The following is a 26,385-nucleotide window of genomic DNA, read 5'->3' as shown; positions in this document are numbered from 1 at the left end:
AAAATGTCAGTTTACCACTTCACAGCTCTAGAAATGAATAAACCAAAGACATGATGTTTGGTTTCTCTACCCATTGTGTTACATATTCAAGGCAGAGATCATAAATCCATAAATCTTTTGGTACATCACCTATAACTCAATGAATCCACATCACTTCCACAACTGCCAAGATCCAACTAAATGCCAAGTGATCACCAAAGATGAAAATGCTCATTAACCAAAAGCCATGGCTAAAAACATGATCCAACCTTACATACCCTCCCAGACAGCCTAAACTCCAGCGCAAAGGTTTCCTTTTTCTGCTGCATGGGATTTTAGTCACTGAAATTACCTAACTGCTTTTAAAAAAGGAGTGATAAATAGGTAGACACAGACCAGTCAACCTAACACCAGTTGCCCGAATACCAGAAGCCACAATCTATATTAATAACAAGGTACTTAGAAAAGCAAAATACTTATTTAAAAAAAAATTAATGCTTTATTGAAAAGTGTTCAACAAATCTTACTTTTTTGGAAAATATAACCAGTGGGATAGGTATGGGGGAAACCAATAAATGTAACACATCTATTTCCCACAAGCTTTTGATAAAGGTCATTGACAAAGAACGTTACCTTTTTTCTACCTAATCGGTTGATTTTATTTCCAATGAGACTTGCAGTATCTACAGTATTTAACTTGTTTTATTCTAAGAGGTGGTGGGCAGCAGGGAGGGTTAGGGTACAAAAATAACTAAAATGTTGCTCCAGTTGCACAAGCTTCGGCAAGACCACACCGGGAGTAACGTGTATAGTTCTGACCTTGGATTAGGAGAGATATACTTGCCTCAGAGGCAGAGCAGTGTAGATTCACTGGCTTGGTTCCCGGGTAAACAGTTGTCCAACGAGAAAAGGGAGTACAATGGGTCACATCCACATGGAGTTTAGAAGATTGAGAAGTGATTACTGAAACACATGATTCTGAGAGGGATTGACAATAGATGCTGAGAGGTTATTTGCTCTGGCTGGAAGAACTCATAGGACTGTGGGGATTAAAAGATCTCTTGAGCAGTGAGATTCTTTGGATTTCTCTATCGGGCTAAGGATGTTCAAATCGCTGAAGGTATGACTGATGGATTTATGCACACTAAAGGAAACGAAGGACATGGGAGCAGAAGGGAAAGTGGACCTGAGATGGAGGGAATGTTAGTGCAAGTACTGAGATCTACATCCATTTCTGTTCTCTTATTTTCTTAGAAATGAAAGCAGAGAGTTTGTGTTGTGTTGTGAAGCTGCTGACTTCAGAAAAACCTGTACAATATAAAAAGTATCCCTCAAATTAAGCACCACAAAGGTATTTCATTCAACAGCAACTTCTATGTCAATCTAAAAAAAAGTGAATGGTCAGTAATAAACCAACAATTTCTTCCAAATCCTTTTACAGCTAATATCAAGAAACAGACCTTTCCCAAATACAAATTTGGGTCTAATTTGCTAAACCGAACTGTGCCTGGAATACTCCCCCCTCCCCCAACCAGGATCTTTACAAAAAGGTATATAATGTAAGAATATAACTATCAGGCTGTCCAACCTCTCACAGCTGCTCTGCAATGATCTTTTACTTCAGCATCACCTTTCTGCATCAAACCTATATCCCTCAAGTGCCCCAATATCCAAAAATCTATTGATGTCTCCCTTGAATATGCGAAGTGATTGAACCTCTTGGGTCGAGAATTCCAAAGATTCACTGGCCTCTGGGTGAATAAATTTCTCCTCGTCCCTGGTCTGCATGGCTGAACCCTTATCTTGAGTCTGTGACACCCCAGCCAGGGGAAACCAATTCTGAACCCACCCTGCCAAGCCCAGTAAGAATGTGTTTCTCTCTACCCCCCATTCTTCTAAAGTTGAGAGCATTGATTTAGAATGCTTAATTTTTCCTCAAATGCCAAACCTACCATCCTAGGAACCATTCAGGTGAACCTTCCAATGGGGTGGGGGGGGTGGAAGCACCCAGAATGATAGACAATGTTGCTGCCTCAACTTCAGTGATGCAAGATCAATCCTGGTGCTGTCTGTGTGGAGACTGCACATCCTCCCTGCCATTACATGGGTTTACCCCGGGTGCTGCAGTTTCCTCACACATCCCAAATATGTGCTGACTGACTGTTTAATTGGTTACTGTAAGCTACCCCTAGGTTAGAGGATCATGGTGGACTTAAGGGGTATTTGTGAGAGTGTGGATAACAGCAAATTGGGAGGAATAGGGACACAGGAGACTGCAGATGCTGGAATTTGGAGCAACAAACAATCTGCTGGAGGAACTCAGTGGGTCAGGCAGCATTTATGGAGGGAAACGGACAGCTGACATTTCAGGTCGAGACCCTTCATCTGGTCCTTCACCAATTCAGATGAAGTCTCAACCAGAAATATTGACTGTCCACTTCTCTTTAATAGATGCTGTCTGACCTGCTGAGCTCCTCCAGTACTTTGTGTGCTGGGAGAAATGGGATTGCTCTGAGAACCAGCAGACCTGATGGGCAGAATAGTCTCCTTCTATATCATAAAAAAGACAATATGCCACCCAAGGCTCTCTATAAATGCAATTTATTCTTCCTAACATTCAATTTAATTGGCAGGTTTCACCATCCAGTCCCCAATTCTGTAAACCTTAGTTCATTATTTCCAGTATCAAGGGATTTGAAGTTCTTGGAAGCCACATTAAAAAGGTCCCACCAACTATAGAACCCTGATGGTTTCTGTCTCCTTGAACCAAGGTCTGCAAATGAAATTTCAGTCACAAACACCTTCCTGCTGTAACCTCTTCCCTTCCACCACCCCCATGTGCACCAGGCAATATTCCCACCAGTCCACTCATGTGGACAAATAGCCAAAATAGCCTCATTTGGCGACGATGATTACCTTCAGTGTTGTATTTTATTCTCATATTGTTGAAGTAGTCCCAAGCATTCTTTAAAACCCATATCCGCACAACTTTGTCTTGACCAGCTGTTGCAAGTAATCGACCACAGTGTGAAAACTTCATTGTCCACACAGCTCCCTAGAAATAAAAACTCGAATTTTCATTTCCTGTGATACTTATAATGATCAAACCTCGTTTTCTTGAATGACAAGTTGATGAATAGCCTGGTTTCTAAGAGTGAACTTCAAGATAATGTCACCAGCATAATTACAGATCCAGGGAATGGTTAAAGCACAGGAGGTCATTTAGCCCCTCAGGTCAATGCAGGCTCTCTGCTAGAATAACTCTAGTTTGCAGACTTCACACTGTCCTTTATCTGTAATCTTCCATTTTTTTCTTCACTACATATTTATACAATTTCCTCTTGAAAACCACAATAGAAAACACACTATCTACTCTGTCCGGAACCCTCATTATTCTGTATACTTTGATAACATCACCCTTTAAGCCTTCACTTTACTAAAGCAAATACCACAGCCTCTCCATCTATCCTTAGCCCTTTATCCCTGGAACCACTCATATAAATCTCTTCTGGACCCTCTCTAATGCCATCACATCCTCCCAATACTGGGGCAACCAGAACTAAGCAATACGCCGGTTGAGGCAGGATCAGTGTTTTATAAAAATTCCACATGACTTCTTTGTCTCCATAAGGCCCAGAACCGCATCTGCTTGACTACCCACTTTCACAACCTGCCTGCCACTTTCAATGATAGGACCGCCAGGTCCCTCTACACCCCTTTTAGAATAACATACTTTCTTCTACTTTGCCACTCATTCCTCCAGCCAAAATGCATCATCTTACATTTTTCCACATTAGACTTCATCTGCCACGTGGCTAACAATTCAGTAACCAGATGGGGGAGGGAAGAGCTTCCAGTTGCATGTCATTTTAACGTCTATCCTGGTCTACTGCACTTGGTACTCGTGATGTGGCCTCTTCTACATTGGTGAAACCAAGCATGGATGAAGTGACTGTTTTGCTAAACATCTGTGCTCTAAACCACAATGAGCACCTCAAACTTCTGGTTGCATGTCATTTTAACTCTTTTGCACTCCCACTCCGACTTACCTGTCCTCAGCATTCTCCATTGTAACAGAGGCAAAATGGAAATCGAAGGAATATCCCATGATCTGCTTGGGTAACTTGCAACCCAATTTTTTTTTTTATGACTATTAAATTTTCCAGACTCAAAATTGAATGCAATATTCCAGATAGACCCCCTTCTCTATCTCTTCACAATTGTGGCTAAAACTTCTTTTCAATTTCTTTTTTCCTCCTCTTCTGTCTCCAATTGCTGTTTTTTTTCAAAAAAGAGCAATCATTACCCTTACAACTTTGGTCTGCACCACTGATAATCCCCCCAGGCTCCACACGCCCCACCTTTACACAGATCTCACTGTTCCAATTTCTGATGAAAGCACATTGACCTGAAACATCATCTGTCTCTCCCCACTAATGCTGCCCGAGGGTTTCTGTCTTTGTATTTACAGCATCTTCACTACTTTTCTGATGATTAGGCTTTTCTCCCAGTCTCCTCTCCAGGAATTTTTGCAGTTTTGGAATCCACAGATTCGATAGGTTTACAATTCAGTTTATGGGAGAGAGGAGGTTAAATTTTTCTCCAGCGCCTGTTTTATTCATAGCAAAACTTACGTTACACACACACCAGCATACCAGTTTCAAGGAAAAGTTCCACAGGACTGTTGTGGGGTATACAGAGCAACAGCAAGTATCTAAGTCTGCAGTGCGCCATGTAAAGCACATTAAAAGTTTAAACAGGTCTCCAATGAAGAACAGATCCGGTGGAGATTGGCTGCTAGTCATGGCCTTAAATTCTTCAGGCAGAAGAGTCTTATTTGAATTCAATTAGATTGCTCCCTTACTGCAGAAATATGGCTTGTATCCTATTGCTCCTTGTTAACTAATCAGCAAAACACACAACTTGATGCTTTTAGACACAAGCATGAAATACACTTCTCAAACTCATACCCTTGCTGAAATTTGAAAACTTGATAAGACAGGCACACCAGCACAAACGCACAACCTCCTCACTGGGTGGAGAACACACCAAAGGATCTCAGATCTCAATCATGACCACCTTCAAGGTTGCAAATATGATTAATGTTAACCACAGAGGTGTCTCCCTGCTGCACGAGTCCCAGGCAGCCAGCTTCATGACATGATGACAACATCCAAGCTATATTTCTGTCCTTTACCTGCGGGTATCCAACAAACACACATCTCTCCCCAAAAATCTCACCTATTGAAAGTTCAGTATCAATTCAACCAAGCTTTTAAAATGATTCAAAATGATTAGCTTTGCCTTCGTTCTATTTCTTAGTCTTTTATCAGCTGTGGGTCTGTAGACAGCACCTTGTCCTTTCAGAAAGTTGTGCATCCCACTCCAGCAACCTTACGTAAATCTAGGCCAGCACTCCAGCACAGTGCTGAAGGGAGTTCATCATTCTGATGAGACCTTAAACCGAAGTCCATTTTGAAGAAAAACAATGATGCCATTTCCAATGTCTTGACCAATATTTGATTCTCACTGTACATCACATGGAATGAATTATTTCAGCAGCATGCTTTACAATAATATTTAGTACTGTAACTATTGGAAACAGTCCCATCCCAAATCAGTCACTGTAGGAACTGAACTGCTTTCTATGCTCTACGATTCTATCAACTACACTTGTGCAGTTCTTTGATGGAGCTCTCCAATTACCTTAATTCAACTGCTCTTCACCTAGGATTGGATTTGTTTTTCAAATATACACCAATCATATTTAGAAAGCTACTGCTGAATCACTACCAATATTTTCCTGGACAGTGCATTCCTGATCATTATGACACAAAGCAAATTCTCATCTTCCTCAAGGGTGTTTTTAACAATTGCCATAAAGGACTTGTGAACACCGAAAAATGTGTCAACCACAGCACCTCCAGGAAATTCCTGCTGAAAAGAGATCATCCGAAGACAGTGAAGGGACTTGCTGTAACATCCTTGAAAGCCAGCTGGACTGTTAAGTGTTTCACTGTATCCATTGACCAAAGGGCTGTTATTACTTGTGAAGGAAAGAACACCAGGTGCAGAGAAGGAAAATATGAAGGGTAAAGAAAACACATTTTCTAAAATGCCACAACCACCACCAAGCAAGAATTGACAAAAGATTCTAATTTGTTGGTAAATTTTAAATTTAAAGCATTAGTTTTTGAGTAAACACCAGTGGAATAAATATGTCATTTATTTAAGCTCAAGGGCACAGGAAGGGTCAATGCCACTTGTAAAATTAATATTGACACCAGTCTCTTTGCTCAATTAAACAAGTGCATCAACATTAGGTAATATCTGACAAAATATATCAAACAGATCGAGTCATTATTCATCCTTTACAGTGACTAACACTGGCAACGTGATACATTTCTCACCAGAAGGGATTTTATCATAAATCTTTTATGTCAGTGCAGAATCACTTCAGGGATTATAAATGTGTGAGTTCCCTGTATCACCATACTCTGGTCAAGATTCTGCCTCAGGTCAAAGTCTTTCTTCATTCTCTGTTAGGTCCCAGGTTCACTCTGCCTGAGTCAATGCAGAGTCATCTCTGCAATGGTAATGACAAGGCAACAGACAAACCATGGACGATTAGCAAGCTTACAGAAACTAGAAATGTCAGCAAATATAAAAAGAGGAGATGGTAAAAACAATCAATCAATCACCTGAAACAAAATACAGAAGGACTGAATTGATTCCATGATGATCAGAAAACAGGAAATTAAACTATGGAAGTGTAATCCAAATACGAATGCTCTTCCACATCCACAAACCACATTTACAGCATTGGATAGATGGCCAGGGGTAGGTAAATTCCAGCTGCTCAACTGTAATCCAAAAATGCCCCGTGTTCTGAAACCTTGCCATTACTACTGCTCCAACTTGTTCTACATTTAATGAAGTTTTGCAAGTTACTCCAAACTCTCAGAATCAAAAATATTTGAATACAAGGATACCCAAACATATTGCATTATATTTGGAATGTAGTGAGAAATTTACATGCCCATTCAGAGCATGTAATCCAAGTTTATACAAATGAAATAAACTTGTATTAAAAGTACAGAGGTAACCCACTGGCGGTTTGCTTTCATATCCTAGTTGCAGTACTGAGCTGGAATTTTGTATCCAAATGACTAATCTGGACTAAACTGCCACAGCACAGAGGCAAAAAATTGATCAACAAAATCTGTCTGCACTCATGAAATTCCTAACCATGAACTGAAGGCAGTATTCTCACAAACCTGGAGGTTTCTGCCTGCTTGATTGTGGAATGGTACACTTGGCAAAAAAAACTTAAGGCAAGAACTAAAAATTGAGAAATAGAGACAGAGGAAATACTGCGGCCTGCATTGTGCATACTTAAATTAGAACTTACCATGTGTTCTCCACTTAGATCTTGGACCATTTTAATCTGATCAAAGTCAAAAGGCCCTTTGAAACTGTGCGCTGCTTTAAACTTGACAGGTCTTGTGTAAGGCATACCCTCATCATCACTCGAAGAAGCATCATCTTGGTCAATATGAAACACTAAAAACAACAGTAATTGACAATATTACAGCAATCATTCAAAGTCAAGAGATGATGAAATGCCACTCTAAAAAGGCGATGTTACAAAACTACAGTTTGAATTTGGGAAACCATGTACTGAGCATGCATAAAATGCATCATTTAAACTTCCTTGTTCTTCCCACATCCCCTTACAAACCATTCCTGCATCTTGGGAACCACCTTTCAAGCAAGGGCTAATCCATGATAGCTCCAGTGCACCAGCCCAGCCTTTGGCCACCTGCTAATGCACTCTATTCTGAGCTCTGCAACAAACGATTTCACGAAGGCCAGAAGAAATGCTCCAAGGAATTCAAAGATCCCAGGAAAAAGTGCAACTGACTCATAGGACGCACTGGCCTCCAACTGACAGGAATGCATCTGGGAAGCAGCAAACAGTGCATCTTGGATGGTAGCCAAGGGACGCCAGCAGGAGCATCCAATATTCAGATCAACCTATCCCACCCTGTCAAGCTCCATCCATGTAAAGTCTGTGGATTCCACATTGGCTCATTACAATTCAGAACTCAGAACTGTAGAGGAAGCAAGTCATCCTTGATTCCAGGAAGTCTGCCAAAGGCGGCGATTTATGTATGTCTTCCTATGCTACGAGTACAATAAAATTGCTAAAGTTAGCCTACTCATTAATCACAAGAAACTATTCTGATCAGATGTCATTTTTCAAAAAAATACTTAAGTCATCTATTCTTCAAACTTACCTTCATCTCGGACACTCTTAACTTTATTTACAGCTTTTTCACCATACTCTTCAGCAAGATGCTTTGCTCTCTTCACTGATTTTCCCAAAAACTTCTTAAATTGATTACTGAAAAAAGCATGAAGTTTCAGACAAAAATATACATTTTACATCTCCTTAAAATACTCAGATTATAGTCCAGAATGTAACCAGCCGTTAAGGCAGCTAGATTTTAATATTCATATCACACTGTAAAAACAAAAACAGTTTTCAGAAGCAGCACTTTGAGACAGGCTCAACAACATAACTTAAAATTCTTTACATTCTGTTCTGTGAAATTTGCTTTACACAACAGGAAGTGATTTTAAATTGTCAGAAGAGATGATACAACATGCACGCATCCTCTTCTGCTTGCATCTTGTAAAGACAGTCATAAAATAAACTCTCCAAATTAGTTCTTGCGGTGATGTAGGTTCAGTATTGGGTGAAGACGCAAGAGAGGATGCATGCATCTTATATCGTCTCTTCTGATGACTTAACATCACTTTCCATCCCATAGCATCTCACTGCTGCTTACATGTTCAATCAAGTCATATTCTTCCAGAATCCCAAGTAATGGGAATGTAATATCAAGTTACCTAAATGTATAAAATTTGTTAGATGCCAAAAGCAAATAAATGTTAACACAATGAGAAGATCAGATGCATTACAGGATTGCAACGCAGTGTCAAATTTTAAGGATGCAGTTACACAATGGTTATAGGTCTTAGATCAGGTTAATGGGATTGGATATGCAGGCACACCCCAGTTAAATAATCAACTGCTCAATGCCAGACTAAATCAAGTGTGCCAAAATCAGCTCTCCACATTTTAATAGACAATTATACCACAAAAAGGTTATTTGATCCATCTGGTCTAAGGTAATTTATTTCAAATGGACCTCCTCAAATTGTGTTTACGCTGTATTACCCTACTATATTTCAATAATGCAAGAGTTAAATATATTAGAATCCAATAATTTTTGTAACATATAGCCCAAATTTTGTGTTTAAGTAACAGGAAAACTGTCAGAATTTGTCATCACACTGTCAAGGTATTCAAATGCATAGCTAGGATGTGGAAATCTGGAACTGAATCTCTGCTCCTCCGCAGAGAGTGGTGTCTTGCAAATTTCTCCACCATGATCTTCAAAGATCAATGAACTGACAAAAATTTCAGAGAATTACGCTCTGTAAAACAAAACTAAACATGATATAGTGCATTTTGCATCAGCTGTGAATGAGCTTTTAATAAGCTTAATTGTCAATTAACAACTTCACTTACCCAAAAACTGCTAGTTATACTTTCATTATAAATATTGCCAAATTCAATGGATTTTAACGATGTAGTTTTAAATATTTTTAATGTGCCAAGTTGCTCAGACTGCTTGACAGCACTGTGGCTAGATACCAGATGTTCTCTAAAACAGGAACACACCAAAACTGCAATTTGCAAAGCGAACATCTAGATCCACAGAGATCACTGGATCTGTGCGAGGTTTTGAAGTGAGAAGTGAGTGCCTTTTATTCCCCACCACAGATGGCAAAATACAGTTAATGTCTTTAACATTAGACAGTAACTTAAGGAGATCTTAATGAACAATTGGATAAAACTAACCGAGCAGAGGAGAAATAACAAGCTAAATCTGAAATGGTTAGGAAGAAAGGATACTCCAGTAGATGTGGAGCATTCAATCTTATCCTGTCCACAAGGCACAAGTCAGAAGTATGTCGAATTACTCTCCGCTTGCTTGGTTGAGTATAGGCCCCAACTACACAAAACCAATCCTATCGAGGACAAAGCAGTCTGCTTAATTAGTATCCTGCTCACTACCCCAAACATTAATTCCCTCCAAGACAGTCAGGGAATTTAAATCACATAATGCAGAAGGTTAGAGAAAGTAATGACGATCATGTAACTACCAGACGGTCGGAAAATTTCTTCTAGTTCACTAATGTCTTTAGGGAATATAATCTGCCTTCCTTACCCAGTCTGGCTTGCTGCAACTCCAAGCAGAGTGATTTAATTGACTTTTTAAACTGCCTTGTAAAATGGCCAATGAAGCCATTCAGCCCAAGAGCAATTAGGGATGAGTTGTAAAAACCGCCCTTGCCAACAAGGCCCACATCTGTCAAAATTAAAAACTAGGGGTAGCCAAAAATGCCAGCCTTAGTGGTAGTGCACATCTTGAATAAAAAGGCACCAACTTGAGAAATTGGTTACATCCATGCTGAGTTACATTGCCACTGTATTTTAATGGGCACCAAAATCCTGTAGCATCAATAATGAAGCAGCTGTATAAAGACAAGATACAAGTCACATGTACATCAAAACACACAGTGAAATGCATCTTTTGCGTAGAGTATTCTGGGAGCAGCCTGCAAGTGTCGCCACACTTCTGAGGCCAACGTAGCATGCCCACAACTTCCTAACCTGTACGTCTTTGGAATGTGGGAGGAAACCAGAGAACCCGGAGGAACCCCACACAGACACGGGGAGAACGTACAAACTCCTTACAGACAGTAGCCAGAATTGAACCCAGGTCGCTGGCTCTGTAAAGCATTACGCTAACCACTACACTACCATGTCTGCCCCAATGCACCGAGAGGGGTCCAGGATGCAGTAGTTCTATTCAAATATTATAAATGTTGATATGTTTATTCTATTAAAATATAGTATTTTACTACAATGAACAAAACTGTCTAGCTTGGTCAAGCTCCTTTGGAGTTCACACCAATAAATTATGGTAAAATTTACTTGGACACTTCTAGTGGTGCCAGTGAGAGTTCAAACCAGCCAGAGCTTTGCACTGGAGCCATCTAAACCAAGACTAATGGATGAACGTAAGCACCATAAGTGAAAGCATCAAGGGTTGGGCAGCTGTGGAGTGGCTTCAGACCAGTTTGAAGTCATTCCCTCAGGTGTCTGTAATGATTTCTTAATTCATGACACGCCTGATCGACTGGTGTAGACCAGGAAAAAATTGCCTCAAGTAGTATGGCTTGTGTTACGAGCTAGATTACTACTTGGTGAGTGTCCCTTCAAGGCACCTGAATGGTAGTGTGTGGGGCTTTGTCTGACTGCTGCGAGTGGGAGCAAAAAGCTTCTATAACTGGAATGATGCAAGTGTCTGAAGGCCGATTCATTGAAGTACTGGCAACTGCAGACACTAACAGGAAAGAAGAGAGAGACGTGAGAGTTGGTAACACTGACGGCCAGCTTCTGCATCTATGAGCGAAGCACAATCGGTTGTGACTGTTATTTTACAATCCATACATGGATTTTTGGAGAAATCTGTGGAGTCCACTTGGTAGTTAACCTGTACCAGGAATCAGGTATATCTGTGGGCGGCCATGTATCAAGTGCCCTCGGGGTGGCATATATTTCTGACTAAAAGCAACAGATCTTCCTCGATTGGGGTGTCGTATTGGTTCCATCGTGAAACTTGTGGAATTCATAAACTCCTTTTCTCAACATCCTCTCTATGTTCTAACATGGTTTTCAGAAGCTTTTGTTCATCGTCTTGCTTCGTGACTGATAGAACTGAACTTTGAGAATCATTCCTAGACTTGGGGTTTGGGAACTAGCCACACACACACACACTTTGGTTTATTTTGGTCAATGCCTGATATCTAACATTTTTTCTTCTCTATTATTACAAGTAGTCATTAATAAATAGATTCTCATTGTGTTTCTATTGCTGCTGGTATGTAACACTTGATTCCTCCTATACCAACAAAGGAGCATTTGAATGAAACATACAGTACACGCCTCAGAGACCCTTCCATTTGCATGCCTAAATAACCCTGCCATTACCATTTCAATGTACTGCAATTTATTGATTCTCAGCCTTTATATCCACAATGAAGAACAATGGTAGATGAAAGTTCTTGCATTGTACCATATATATCATGCCTTGCCAAATTATGTTCTATTTTGTTCCATGGGTCAAGAGAATACAAGACACTTATATCATGCTTCACCATTTCAACAGTTGTCAGTTGCCAGGATGTCACATACTGTAGAAGTCATTACGAAACATGCTAAAATGCAAACATAGGGAAGTTATAGGTATGCTCTGATTTATACATCAGAATACTAAATATAAATAAGAGCACCTGTTTTAAAAATATTGCCAAATATTCCCCATTACAATTAAAAACGACAAATATTATAGGAAAAATACTTACGTTTTCTGTTTGATTTTATGGCCATCTTGCTCAGTCTGAGCAGGTTGGATCTTCTCTTCATCATCTGACTGTGCAGCATCATTGCTACAATTGCAAAATCATTCTGATTAAAATGTACTTGTTAACAGATATTTTATGAATTAGTCTAAACTACTTAAAATCAAACCACTTTCATACTTATGCTAGGCTCTTTAAACATTTCTGATAAATTTCAGGCATCACAGTTTACTCAAGTACAAGAAAAATTGACAAAGGCAATTACATCCAGATAGTTATTAAATTGCACCTGAGACAATTATGAGTACCTTATACTTGTTTTGTTAATTTTAACCAACAGAGCATTCAAGTGTAATGCAGTGAAACCTACTTCCACTCCTACTGCCTCTTCATTTACATTAATGAAAAAATGCCTTTTTCATTAAGTTTGGTGAATTTAGAGTCATTTTATGACTAAAGAAATGTTTCTTTTTTGTAAGAATGAACAATGTTATACATCTCCTATTAACACTAGTGTTTTTTGTTCAATATTTTTACAATTAAACTTTTGCAGTTAGATACTACAGCTATAGATCAGTAGCCAACATGACAAGAATGCTCACAAATTTTAATAGGATTCAGTGTAAGTTTCCAAAGTGAACTAGTACCATCAGTAGCATAGGATGGATTTTTTTGGGGACGATGGAGGGAAGGGAATGATGCTTTTAGCAGTGGCTGCATACCTTACATACTCCTTTGTCCGACGCATAATATGTAATGTCAATGGGTTAAGACCTTTAGGAAGTTTCTCCTCAGCCATATTGAGAGGGATCTCTTCCCCTGTATCCAGATTTTTCACCATCACACTTGCTAGAATTTCCTTTTGCAAAAAAAAAGTTTATTGAATGCTTTCAAGCAAACCAAAGGAGGATTAAATTTGTTAAGAAAATCCAACAAGTTTTTCCTGATGCACAAGAACAATTTTATTGACCGTGATACCAATGAAATAAAGGTGGGCCGAAGGGCCTGCTTACGACTATGACAAAGACGTGCTTGTAATAGACAACTAAGACTGAATCTTTACGTTGCATGCCACATCTATACAAGCCCTCTCTGCAACTTTTGTCCTCTATGAAGGTGCTTAACAGCAACAAATGAGTACCTTGCAGAATCCTATCCTGTCCAAGATCAGTGCAGCTCCTTCCCAATTTGTGCATAACATGTCTGTCAATATTATGTTTGCGTGCACTATTCGCAAGCTTTCTGTAAGATCATTGTTCTCTGACCCTTTTCAGAGCCACCAGTTATGTCACATCAGCTCCTTTCAGTATCACAAGATAGACTCTACCGCCGAGTCTTATCAATCCATTGGACAGTTTGCTCATGGGTAACCAACCATCACCACTCCAGCTCCTTTGTCAGATACCCAAAGAGTTCACACATCTCACGGATGGGGCAGGAATAGTCGAAGCCTAGCAAGTGTTCTACTCCTGCAACATCTGTCAAGTTCAGCAGTTTCTTCGTTGCGACCAAGTGACCCGTGAAGGAGATATCCTTTATCTTCAACTGATATTTTTGCTTGTTCGACTTCAGTTGCTGCTTCCTGTATCTGCTCACCACAGCTTTCCTTCAGGGTAAAACCATCTCTTAATGTTTCACTTCTCCAATGATATCAATGGAATAAAATATTGAAATGAGATCAGAAATCCTCATCGAGCGCTGTGTGACAGAACCCAATTTGTGCAACAAGTACAATGAAAATGTTGTTTTACTGAGGTCTGACAAACATGTCTCCTATTTAGACAGAAGTGGCTCCTTTTCATGACTACATTAACTCCATCCAGGCAAATTCTCAGCTAGCTGCTTGATTTTTCAACAAATGCTACATTAGATACCCAGAGAATGGGCACATCTACCAGGGGTTCAATCTCTGCCGAAATAAGTCACTCCAACTCGATTCCAAGTTTCTCCCTGAGAGACAATAGCACAGGCTTTGATGGGCGTGTGGCTGTTTAAACTAGAGGAAACTGTCTTGTTTCTGTTCTGTGAAAGATGTCTGCATGCTCTTTTACGAGTTTTACAGCTGAAATGATTACCTATATGGAATCAAAATTTACAATCCTTTCACAGTATACCTTTACGTCCCATATTTGTACCAGACTACTTCCAGATATAGATAGAGTCTTTCTAATCCACTACAAAGAAATCATTATCTCCCTCGATCTTTTTTGAGTTCAGAGAGAGGCTCCTTGTAGACTTCAGTGTAGCTTTGATATACATGAGCAGCATGATTCATTAATCTCAGGTATTGCACTTGAAATTAACCGTTTGCTTTGGGAGCACATTACACATTGCTCCCAAGTCAAGCTGAAATATCTCTGGTTGTCCTTGCACTAACTTCCTAGCTTAGGCACATCTACTGGGTGCTCCAGTTTTAACGTAGCTTGGCACCAGATACATTGCTTTCAACTGGTAGTCTGAATCTAACCCTGCTCCAGTCTCTGCAGGGCTCATCTCATCTACTGAATGGACTCGACATACTCTTCATCATTCATTGTTTATAGAAATAAACTGCCAATCCACACCATACAAACTGCTGGCCGCATATGTCATTTTCTTTTTCAGTGACTTATTGCCACCCACAATACTTGTAACATCTACTAACCTTGGCAGTACTTTCTGCAGATCTTGGGCTTCAGTGCACATCCAACTATTGTCTCAGTTTGGATAACCCCAGAGTTTTGCATATCTGTAAACACTTCAAGTTAACTTTGTCACACTTTGGAGCCATTTTCTACAGTTGGATTCAGAGATTTTACAATTAATCCAATGAACATGCCCTTCAAATCTACCAAACTGCAACCTGCAAATAATCTTGGTTCTATTAAGTATCAGACAATTTGCCATGCTCATTGATCACTGTTAATAATCAACTATTCGATATCTAGGTGACTTGACAAGTGCTCATAATGATTCTAATGCATCCTCTCGTTTCATTTGAGGGGGTTATGGTATGGTACAACAACGCATTTGCTTTGGTCTATCTGCCATTGCCAGCATACACTGCAAGCTCTTCTCTCAGACTCTGCATTGTTTAGACAAATTACTTGCCTGGCAATCCAGCAGCTTACTTAGCTTTATCTGTTTACAGGCCACTCCTGGGTAATGAACAGGTTGTTTTTACAGACGTCCTTAAGTCAATTTTGTCCACAAGTCAGAAAATACACAAAAATCACTTGATATAGTAGCCATACCTCCACAGTATTGTAACACATAGCATCAGAAACACATAAGACTGATAAGAAAAATGACTAAAGGTGGAGAGAAAAAGGGAAATTAGTTCTGCCGCTCGTAGGATCGAGCATGTGTACATATGTCAGACTTTTTAAATTTAATATTATGGGAGTTTGCTCGTATGTCTAGGTGCCCACAAGTCGAGCATCCGTAACTCAGGGACTGCCTGTAATCATGTACATTTCCATCTGAAACACACAGCCTGTTATCTCTTAGCACACATTCATCAGTTCTCAGTTGAGAAGAATCATGCCAGTGTTCGCTATTCCAATTCAAGCACATCAAGTAAACTTCATAATTTCATCAGCCGGCACTTCTACCACTATGTTTCAGTATTTCACTTATTCACTCTCTAAAATACAGTATTTCCAATATCTCAAACTATTCATGAAAGATCCAGCAGGCAATCTTAGAGATTTCAGCTTTCCAAAAACCACCTTCTGTAAATGTATCAAAGCATTGCTGCAACACAACCAGCAGCTGGACACATGAAACAATCCTCAAAGAGTGCCATTAAAGGACTAATTATTGATAATGGACCAAAAACACACGACATATCTTACAAGGTCTTTCTCCACTTAGTATTCCTGATCAGTTTCTGGTATGGCTGCATGAAGGAAAATTGAAACCTCACTATAAAAACTATGCCGTCAAGCTATTTCTAATTACTTTTTCCACCCACAGGAAATCAGAACAAAAGAAAAATAAGCCAATCTTATCAAAGGAGCATTCAGAGACGTGTGACAGGATCATTTTGTATTCTTAGAAGGGTACAAGCAATGTTGTTCTTTTGTCTGATGTCGTGATCGCTCCAAGAGTCAGATGCTGCTTCAAGTAAATAGGACCTTCATAAACTCAGTTTTTCCAACAATGATGAAATCATATCTTCACATGTTCTCAGTATTGTACAATATATAAAAATATAACAAACATTTCATTAGCAATTCATTTTTGTTATTTTGCAGTTTCATCAAGAGGAAGAAATTTCGGGACTACATGTTTTTATTCAGATGAATTTTTGTTACAACAATGTACACAGGTACATGGTGTGGCATACTTTAGAGCAACGAAATGCCCTTTGTGAAATAGGAGGAAGAAAATTAAACATGAAAATGAAAGTTTTCCATGCCATTGTTTGTCTGAATTGCCTTTAGCATGTTTGACCAGGACTGGCTTCTTCTGGCTGTTGGGGAGTATATCAGAGGATGTAAAGTTAAGCAGCTTTAAGCCTTGTTGTAATGTTGTACAGGGTTGAAAATGTAAACAGTTGTCTTTTAATTTCAAACAAGATTAATGACTGATGGTTCAGGTATTGGATAATTGGTGAAGCCAGCCAGGAATATCTATGGAAAATGGCCAATTAAGAGAATTAGTTTTATTTTTTTCTATATCAGGAAAAGAGTCCTACAGGGCAAAAATTTCCCTCTTGGAAATTATGAAAACTTAAGTTTCAATTGTAAATCCATACAGCTTTTATACAGATGGCCACTAACAGAACTTTTGCTCAACACAATCTGTATATATCGATGACAGAATATGAACAGGTTTCAAAAAATCAGTCCTTAAAAACTCATTGAACACTATGCTGCATAATATCTTATCTGGAAATGTGACTGTAACAGCCCCAAATTTAATTCAAAATTGTATGGTTAGTCATTTCATATCAATTTGCATTTCTACAAAATATGTCACATCTTAAACAGGACTTCTTTCTATTCTGCTAGACAAAATATGAGATACTTCACCTCATCTGTAAGTTCTCGCCCCGAGTTTGACCTTGGTCTTTGAGGTCCCATCTCTTCAGTTTCAGGAACACCCGATGTCAACTCTCCAGTCCCTTTTCCATTTTCCTGCAAATTGAATTTTAAAAAAGCTTCCTCATCAAATGAAAAGGTAGCTATCAGGTAAACTATAGTTTAACATATTTAAACTCAATATTTGGGGCATTACATTTAGTTTTCATCCAACTGACAAAATAATTCAATAGTTATGAAAAGGTTGTTGAGCCAATGGTCTGCAATGCATAGGATCCATTTTTTTTAAGTTAAGAAAAAAAATATTTGGTTCATTTCTCTTTAATGTTTGTAAGCAAGGTTCTGCATATTTCAAGAACACATTCCAGACAATGCAGAGCACAAAATGATATACATGATTATAAAAGATTAACCCCACTTTGGTAAAAATATAGAAAATTAAATTTTATGAACTAGCAAGTAGTGAAGAGCATACTCAGCAGTAAGAATTTGAAACCACTTAGTGAGATCTCCCCATGTTTATAAGCGAGAATGTTTGCCGTTGTGTTCCCTTTGCAACTTCAACAGTCCAAACTTGTTTCTAGTGAGACTCTGCAAAACTTGGGCTTGACCTGTTATGTGGCAAGTAACATTAACGCCACACAACTGCTGGGCAATGATCATCTTTTTAACTACCTTTGCTTGACGTTTGACTGCATGACCACAGGTTAATCCTGCACCAATAGTCTTAGCATCAATCACCAGAAATTTAATTGGACTGGATACAAATACTGTGGCAAGAGCAGCAGAGGGCTGAGTGGTCTGTTAAATTAATCAGCACTGACTCTCCAAAGTCTTTCCATCACTTACAAGGTGAAAGCCAGGACTTGGTTTTCATTCATGGACGATGGGTGCCCCAGCAAAGGGCACATTTAAGGCTCATCAAGAGCTTCCCATAAGTTGGTAAGGTACCACATTCTGAACCACTATGATCCATGTGAAGAAGCTCCTCCAACAATAGCACTTAGTATGTTTCCAAGATTCTGACCGAGCAATGAAACGTTCAGCAAACTATTTCCAGTCCATGGTGACTTAAGGTAGAAACAAAATGCTGGAAATACTCAGGTCAGGCCACATTGGTAGGAAAAGAAACAGCTAATATTTCAGGTCAGAACTGGGAAGGAGATAAAAGAAGCTTACAAAGGTGGTGGAGGGGCAATGCCCGACAGGATAAAATCAGGGTGACTATGGGGATAAATTCTAAACAAGGTTATCAGGTCAATGAGTGAATGGGAGCAGTTAGAGGGCGAGAACATAGACAGAAGAACTAAGACAAAAGCATTTGGGAGGTGTGAAACACAAAGGACGACAAGCCCAGCATGTCAGGCTGGGCATGTCCTCCATTCCCAGAGAGAGAAAAAAGGAAAAAAGAACAAGCTAAACAAATATTACAGATGGATGACTGATGCAGATCGAAAACAGGTTAGCTAAATTTGTAGAATTTAATATCAAGTCCAGAAGCCTGCAACGTGCCCAGACAGATGAGCTGCTGTTCCTTGAGCTTGCATTGGGCCTCACCGTGGCAGTACAGGAGGCCACAGACTAATTGAATCTAGTGGGAGTGGGATGGGAAATTAAAGTCTCAAGCAATGGGAAACTCAGTGTCACTCCCGCAAACTGAAAGCACAGCGATCACCTAACCTGCGCTTGGTTTCTCCAGTATGGAGGAGACCACACTGAACACTGAATGCAGTGCACTGGATTGGAAGTGAAGTGAATCACTGCTTTACCTGGAAACACTATTTGGGTCCCTGGATGGTATTGTATTGCCTGTGGTTGCATGGGAAAGTGCTCCAAATAGGGGAGTGGTAGGTGGGAACACAAGAGTGGACCAGGGAGTCATGAAAGGAACAGTCCCTGTGAAATAGTGAAAGGGGAGGAGAGGGGAAGATGTGGTTGGTGACACCTTTTCTTTGGAGGGGGCAGAAACTGCAAAGAATCTGTTGAATATGGAGGCTGGTGAGGCAAGGGGATCTCTATCCTTGTTCCATCCTGGAGGGGAGGGGATGAGAGCAGAGGTGCAGAAAATGGATGAGATGTGGTCAAAGGCTTTGTTAACAAATGGTAGAGGAGGAGCCGTGGTTCAGGAAGAAAACTGACATTTCAGAGGCACCTGTTCAGAAAGTCTTGCCATCAGAGAAAATACAATGGAAGTGGAGGAACTGGAAGAATGGAATGGTCCTTACAGGAGGCAGGGTGGGATGAAGAATAATTGAGGCAGCTGTGGGAGTTGGTGGCTTATAAAGGATACATGCAAGCTTGTAATGGATATTGGTAGCTAGCCTGTCTCCTGCAAGACCTCAGACCATCCTGATGTGGCCTGGAGGTGTAAATAGATTGTACGTCCAGGGTAAAGACAAGTCTATTGGAAACTGGGAATTGGGAACTGTCAAAATGGAGGAGGGTATCAGAGGTGTCACAGATACAAGTGGAAGGGATTAGACCAGAGAAGAAAGGAGAGAGTCGAAGTAGGAAGAAATAAGTTTGACAGGAAAAACAAGCTGAAAGAATGGGTCTTCCATGGCAGTCCTGCTTGTGGATTGTGGGCAGGAGGTAGCAGGCTGTGCAGGACTGGGATACTAGAAGGTTGGAAGCTGTGGAGGGAAGATCTACTATGAAAATGAGGTTCATGACCATCTGGGTGACAATAGCCTGATGCTCGATAGTGAGGTCATGATCCAAAGGGAGATACGAGGTGGTGTTTAAGAGCGGACATATGGCCTCTGGCATGGTTCACCAGACCCAGCAGCACCACCCTTGTCAGTGGGTTTGAAGACAGTATCAGGGTTAGTTCTTAATGAATGGAGCGCTGCATATTCAGAAGGGCACAGGGTAGAGTGTGGGAGGGGCGTGGGGGCAAGAACAGGCTAGAACAATGCCAGGATAATCTTGTTCACATTGAACAACTTCTTCAATTCCATTCACTTCCTCCAGATTAAAAGGTGTAGCTATAGGCACTTGCATGAGCCCTAGTTATGCCCGTCTTTTTGTGGGATACGTGGAACAGTCTTTGCTTCAGCCCACTCCCTCAACTCTTTTTCCGATACATTGATGACAGTGGGATATGCACTCATGTCCCTAGATCGTTAACCCAGGCCCCTAATTATTCAAGTAGTAACCACTGCTGTACCATACATGCTACCATGCTAATGTATCAACATCTTCCACTGTGTTGGCCAATGAATCCTCATATTTTCATAGTCTACATTACATCAGCAAACTGGGACACTGATCGTAAACCAATTACCTCCCACAGATATAGTGACTTGTTCACAGCACACTTGGTTCAGAGGCTCGATTCCACTGGCCCAGTTTCTTATTCTACATCACAGCTGTTCTGACAACGTCACTTTCCACACCAGTGCTTCCAGTACATCTTCCTTTTACCTATCATCCAGCTTAGCTGATGCTTTTGTCAAAGTCTTTATCCCTTCTATTTCCTGCACCACAGCTCTACTTCCCAGACCTTCAGAGACGGACCACCACCAGATCATATGTCCTCCCCTCAGCATGTTGAATGGACAACACAATCCACAAAACTAGTGCACTCTTCTAGTACCACCAACAAATTCTTTCCATCCTACAGATCCTTCACTGTGCAAGTGAAGGAGATGCCACACCAGCTCTTTTATTTCTTGCCTGTCCAACACCCTGGGACTCAAATTCACTTTCCAGGTAAAACTAAATTTACAGGAACTAATTTCCATTTAGTACATTATACTGATGCTTGACAATCTAATTTGCTTTAAACTAAGACAAGCACAGACTAGCAGCTTTGCAAAATAGGTCAGTTCAAATCTGCAAGTATGATCTGTAGCTTCCAGTTGGCTACCAATTCAATTATCCACCCCACTTTGTGATTTTTCTGCCTCCTACACTATTCCAATGAAGCTTGATGCTTGAAGCTTGAAGAATAGCATCTCATCTTTAAAGTCCTTTGGGCTCAAAATTGTTCAACAATTTCAGACGATATTCATTGCTCTCCATTTTACCTCGGTTGGCCCACTTTGACCCATTCTCACCCACTTCTCACAAATCATCCCTTCTTATATTTAACCTCACCAGTTTTTCCACCAACTCCCATGCATACTCAATCCATTTTAGTCCTTTCTCCCCTCTTTCCCTATTGTAAATATTTGCTTTATCTTCAACCTCTTCCCCATTTTGACACCCACCCACATTTCATGCTTCATGAATGTTGCCTGATCTACTGGTGTCCAGAATTTTCTGTTTATTTTGGATATATAGCTCTCTTATTTTACTTAAGCTATTGATAATGAATATTTCAGGGCTTAGTCAATTTGAGTTCTTATCTATTATGTTTATTCTGACCTATTTGATCCCTACAGTCTTGTGACTAATAATCTAATTAGAGTTTCCAAACTTGCTTTGAAAAGAAACAGAAAACTCAAGACCCACTTCAAAAGTGAAGTCAATTGTCAGCAGTGCTAGTTGATCAATAATAAACTTCAGGCCCTAGATTCCCAGCTACTGGTGCTACTCATTGAACTAGGGAATCCCTACTCAATCTTAGACTTTGTTTACAGGTTGGCCCCTTTAAAAGCACCTTCACCTAGACTTACAACCACTAACTTATAAAAGTGAAATTTAGCCTAAACTAAACATAGGGTGTTTAAACATCTTTAGGTTTACAGTCATGTGGGCTAATCACTAACAATCAAATTGACTAATTAAAGAAGCATAGGCCAACATATGAAAATTTGACCTGGGACAATGAGAAATTCTTTCCATTTCATATATGTAACATTCTGACATTACAAAGTGATTACAAGAGAAGATTCACTGAACAATTTCAAAATAATTCAATTTACTGGATCAGAGTTAATCAGTTACAAATATCAGGACCACCTTCAAGTATTGAAGGAATCACATTAAAAGATGATTTTTTTTTGTGTGAAGATCATGGGACAAAAAAATTTCCAATGCTTAGTGTGGACAGAGAAGTCTCAAGTTAGTTATCAAAACTGAAAATACAAAACTAACAATAGATGTGCTTTTGTACCTCTAAACAGTATCAGCATGCAAGTTGCACCACATTCACAAGTCTAAATTCATGTACCAGTAGTAGGCCTCATAAGCCTAAACCAAAAATGGATACTTAACACTCTGACTTACCAAACTATTTCAACAAACTGGAACAGTTTTCTACTTACTTGTGCAGTAACAACTTTGTCCCCACTAGTTGCACTTGCAAGATCTAAAGAATGTTGCAGTTCTTTGGTTAGATTCTCTACAGCTGTATTGGGACTTACAAGTCCGATAGATGCCTCAGGATCTGTAGGACCTACATAAAAAAATACCATTTAACAACTTGAAATTTTCTTTCTAATTTCTTGTGTCAATCAAATCAGCATTTAATTATTTATGCAGCAATCAAACTCAATGCCTCAGTTTCAATGGAATATGACACATTATAGTTCAGTAAGAAAAATACTGAATTACTTAGCAAGATCTGTGAAATCACTGCAAATATACAAGTCTAACAAGTGTTCCACTTCCAAAAAAGTTTAGAAATCTGTATGTCAAAAGAAGCCAAACTGAAAAAATAACATTTCAGATGAAAAGTAGTTGGCTGAAATCTAAACTTTGCCATGTCCAAAATGGAATCCAGCATTGGACGGTAATTAAAGTTGAAAGATCATTACTGAACATTGTGGATTATAAATCCATGTGTTCAGAACATTACATTACTAATCCTGAATATCATGAATCAGTGTCATACCATTAAGGATGAAGTGAAAACTTAACCTTCTAATCTTTATACGAATTATCATTTATTCTAAAAACTTACTGGCAATTCCACATGACATTTACAAACATCCTTGTGTTTTACAAACAGCAAGTTATTCAGTCATCCAAAGTCAGATTCAATATGCATTAGTTTGTTAACATGAATGGTGGGAATTAGTCAGCTTGTAAAATTTCATTCAAGTGCAGCCTCAGTGTCAATGGAAAGTCTGGCTTGCTTTGTCAAGGACAAAAACTGTTTTGAGTTTGTCATATTGCGAAAAATAATCACTGAACCTTAACAATCACCTGACCTGCATTTGATTAGCCTTTAATTAATATATACCAAGTCTGTCCACATGAACAGTGTAACTGCATTTGCTGCATTTGAATCTGGAACAATTTCCCTAAAACTACATGACTTCCTACAAAAAGGTTTCCTGCTTTTAAAACAGTTAAAAGCAGCATTGACCACCAATGAACTGTGTACTCCAAGAGAAAATCCACTTACCAATGGTTGCCACGTGCAAGTAAGTATTGAATCAAAAACTGACTAAGTTTGTGATTTGTGCGTTAGTGGAATTGTGATCTTTATCCCCATTTGTTTACCTAGTAATTTGTTTTTTTTGGTTGTCTTGGTTCTTAAGAGAAATTTGGTTTGGTCAGTTTTGAGAAGGTTCCAAAGACTGTAAGCATTATACTGTCATACCCAGTGCTCTGTGGAAAATTCTGAGTACAGATGACAACAATGGGAAACAGAAGTATCTGGGAGGATTAAGCCTAATGTAACCACATATACCACAGAAAATTGCAGACTCTAGCAGAAAAAGAGACAAAAAAACTTCTTAATACCTCTGCCTTGCAACTAATTAAGACTTGTCTTTCAAAGGATTATCGTGGACATGAAGTTGCCATTTACAATAACTTCCATGCACCATCTCATGTACAGCTCAAACGGTAGCACTTTCACCTGATTGACAAGGTTGCAGGTTCAAGTCCCATCAGAGAAGTTTAAGCACAAAGGTCCAGCCAAAAACTCAAGTGCAGAGCTACAGCACTGCCCAAATCAGCTGAACTTCTCCAGTCCTTCCCCTCAAATCAATGAAGTTTTCCTTGTGCATCAGTCACTAGGCTCAGCATTTTCATGTAGTCTAACAATCAAATGATGGGGCAAAAAAAAACTATTTCCAGACCAAACCAGTATCACGGTGCAGCCAGTCACTGAGGGAACCCACTGACAGCAACAAATACTGTACGTATGCGTAAGCACAGAAATCAAAAGCTGTCAATTATGCAAAATAACAGTGACAGATATTTCATTACAAAACCCAGGCCATTATCTGGTCAATATCAAACTGCCGTGAGACAGTGTGATATGTCAACTCAAATGTACTTCATTGGTTATGAATTTTTTCTATGGCATTGCAAGGTCACAAAAGCCAAGCCAGTCACTCTAAGTTTCTCATGAAATTGGAACTTGCATCTTTTACATCCTATGCGTCCATCCAGAAAAAAATGCACACACACAATCAAATTTGGGGGGGGAGTGGTGTGGTGGGAGGGGAAGCAGCTATATTCAAGATTTATTCAAACACATCACGTCTTTCGTTTTGCTACCGTCTCAAATATGTTTAAAACACAGGCCCTCTATATTGGTGCACACTTTGAGAGCATGTGCCTTTTGATAGAAGGTGTCATTGACCATGCAATCACTTTGCTAACGAATGTTAACCTAATCAGTCTACTCTCAATTGCTCAATTGGATTTGTCCTGCTTTCTGACCAAGGGTGTGCCTGGGAAGTGCAGCCACATTGTTAGGTAAGATGCCAGATAGTAAATGTACTGGCCAAAAGTACAACTCATTTTGGAACACACGTCTCAGATACTGGTGCAAATGTTTTTTGGCCTTTGCTATATCCAGTGCTCCCAACCACATGGAGTAAATGTCATTGGCTGAAGACTGGCTTCTCTGATGGTGGGATTGTCAGCTGGAAGTTAGTCATGAACACCTGGCCACATTACCTGCCATGCAATGACCAAGAATTCAGTCAGATTGTTTTTTTAAGTGAAGAAACTGAAATACCAAAGTTGATTTTTAAGGAGATTATTCGTAGAAATCAGACGGCTATGAATTCATAACCAAACCCCAGAGGCATCAAATTTATTACCATAAGCTCCATTCATTGTATCAAATTCTGAAGTATATAAAGGTCTTTCACCTTTATAAGAATTCAAAGCTTCTTCCTACGCAACAGAAATTAAACTCATTTGGGAAATTGGTTGTGTAAAGGTTTAAATCAAACGAAATAAATCTTTTGAGGCATATATATATTTCTGAAAAAGTAATCATTTCACCCTTGCATAGCATGCTTAGGACAGTGATTGCACAAAATGATTTCAGCTCAATTATAATGATTGACCCAAAAGGAATTACATGTTTTGTACATAATCAATACCTCCCAAAACAGGTTGTCGGGAATAAGGGAAGTACAAGGCAAAAGTGGTGGAACTAACACTGTAGTTATGATAATAGCACATCTCCAACAAATACTTAACTCCTTCAAATGGGTATTCAAACAGATTATTAGGTAAAATATGCAAGACTGGTCTATTATGCATGTAGGTGCATTAATTTAGTTAAACCCAAGTAGATATATCATTTATGCTATAAATTTTGTGTTAATAATTGATTAAGAGTTGTACACTTCAACACCCACAAATTTATTATAACTTTAATGTAGAGAACCAGTAAAACTGAAGACGATAGTAAAATGAAACCACTATGATGGCACACACAGCAGTCTCATCAGAAGTGAAAATGTGGCAATGCTAGCATTATCTAGATTCTGACACTATGATTAATAAACAGGATGGAGCTATTAGTACAGGCTCATTCTTTTGTTGATAAAAATCAAAGCTGTAGTTAGACTCTCAGCAGAGTATTTCAAAATTCTCTCCAGACAAATAATAAAGCAGCAGCAATTAAGACCGACTGTAAAACAATTAAGTACAGAAGCTTAATTGTAATCACAACAGGATACATATTCCCATGCAAAAGTGGTTAAAACTGAAAGATTTATTCCATAGA

The 26,385-nt window shown here is 39.3% G+C and overlaps 1 protein-coding gene across 2 annotated transcripts in view; it reads right to left on the bottom strand.

The window, feature by feature from the left end:
- wdr44 (WD repeat domain 44) overlaps positions 1 to 26,385 on the bottom strand; it is a 67,139-nt gene that overhangs the window by 17,702 nt on the left and 23,052 nt on the right. For both annotated transcript variants that reach the window (XM_052021595.1, XM_052021596.1), the window contains exons 5-11: positions 22,724 to 22,854; positions 17,502 to 17,606; positions 13,206 to 13,342; positions 12,487 to 12,570; positions 8,280 to 8,386; positions 7,391 to 7,542; positions 2,896 to 3,034 (exon numbers count right to left, since the gene is read on the bottom strand). In XM_052021595.1, coding sequence (XP_051877555.1) covers positions 2,896 to 3,034; positions 7,391 to 7,542; positions 8,280 to 8,386; positions 12,487 to 12,570; positions 13,206 to 13,342; positions 17,502 to 17,606; positions 22,724 to 22,854 — 855 coding nt within the window. The remainder of the gene's footprint in view (positions 1 to 2,895; positions 3,035 to 7,390; positions 7,543 to 8,279; positions 8,387 to 12,486; positions 12,571 to 13,205; positions 13,343 to 17,501; positions 17,607 to 22,723; positions 22,855 to 26,385) is intronic.

Source organism: Pristis pectinata, chromosome 8 (genome assembly GCF_009764475.1).
Source record: "Pristis pectinata isolate sPriPec2 chromosome 8, sPriPec2.1.pri, whole genome shotgun sequence".
NCBI classification, from domain to species: domain Eukaryota; kingdom Metazoa; phylum Chordata; class Chondrichthyes; order Rhinopristiformes; family Pristidae; genus Pristis; species Pristis pectinata.
This window is presented reverse-complemented; position numbering and strand designations above follow the sequence as displayed.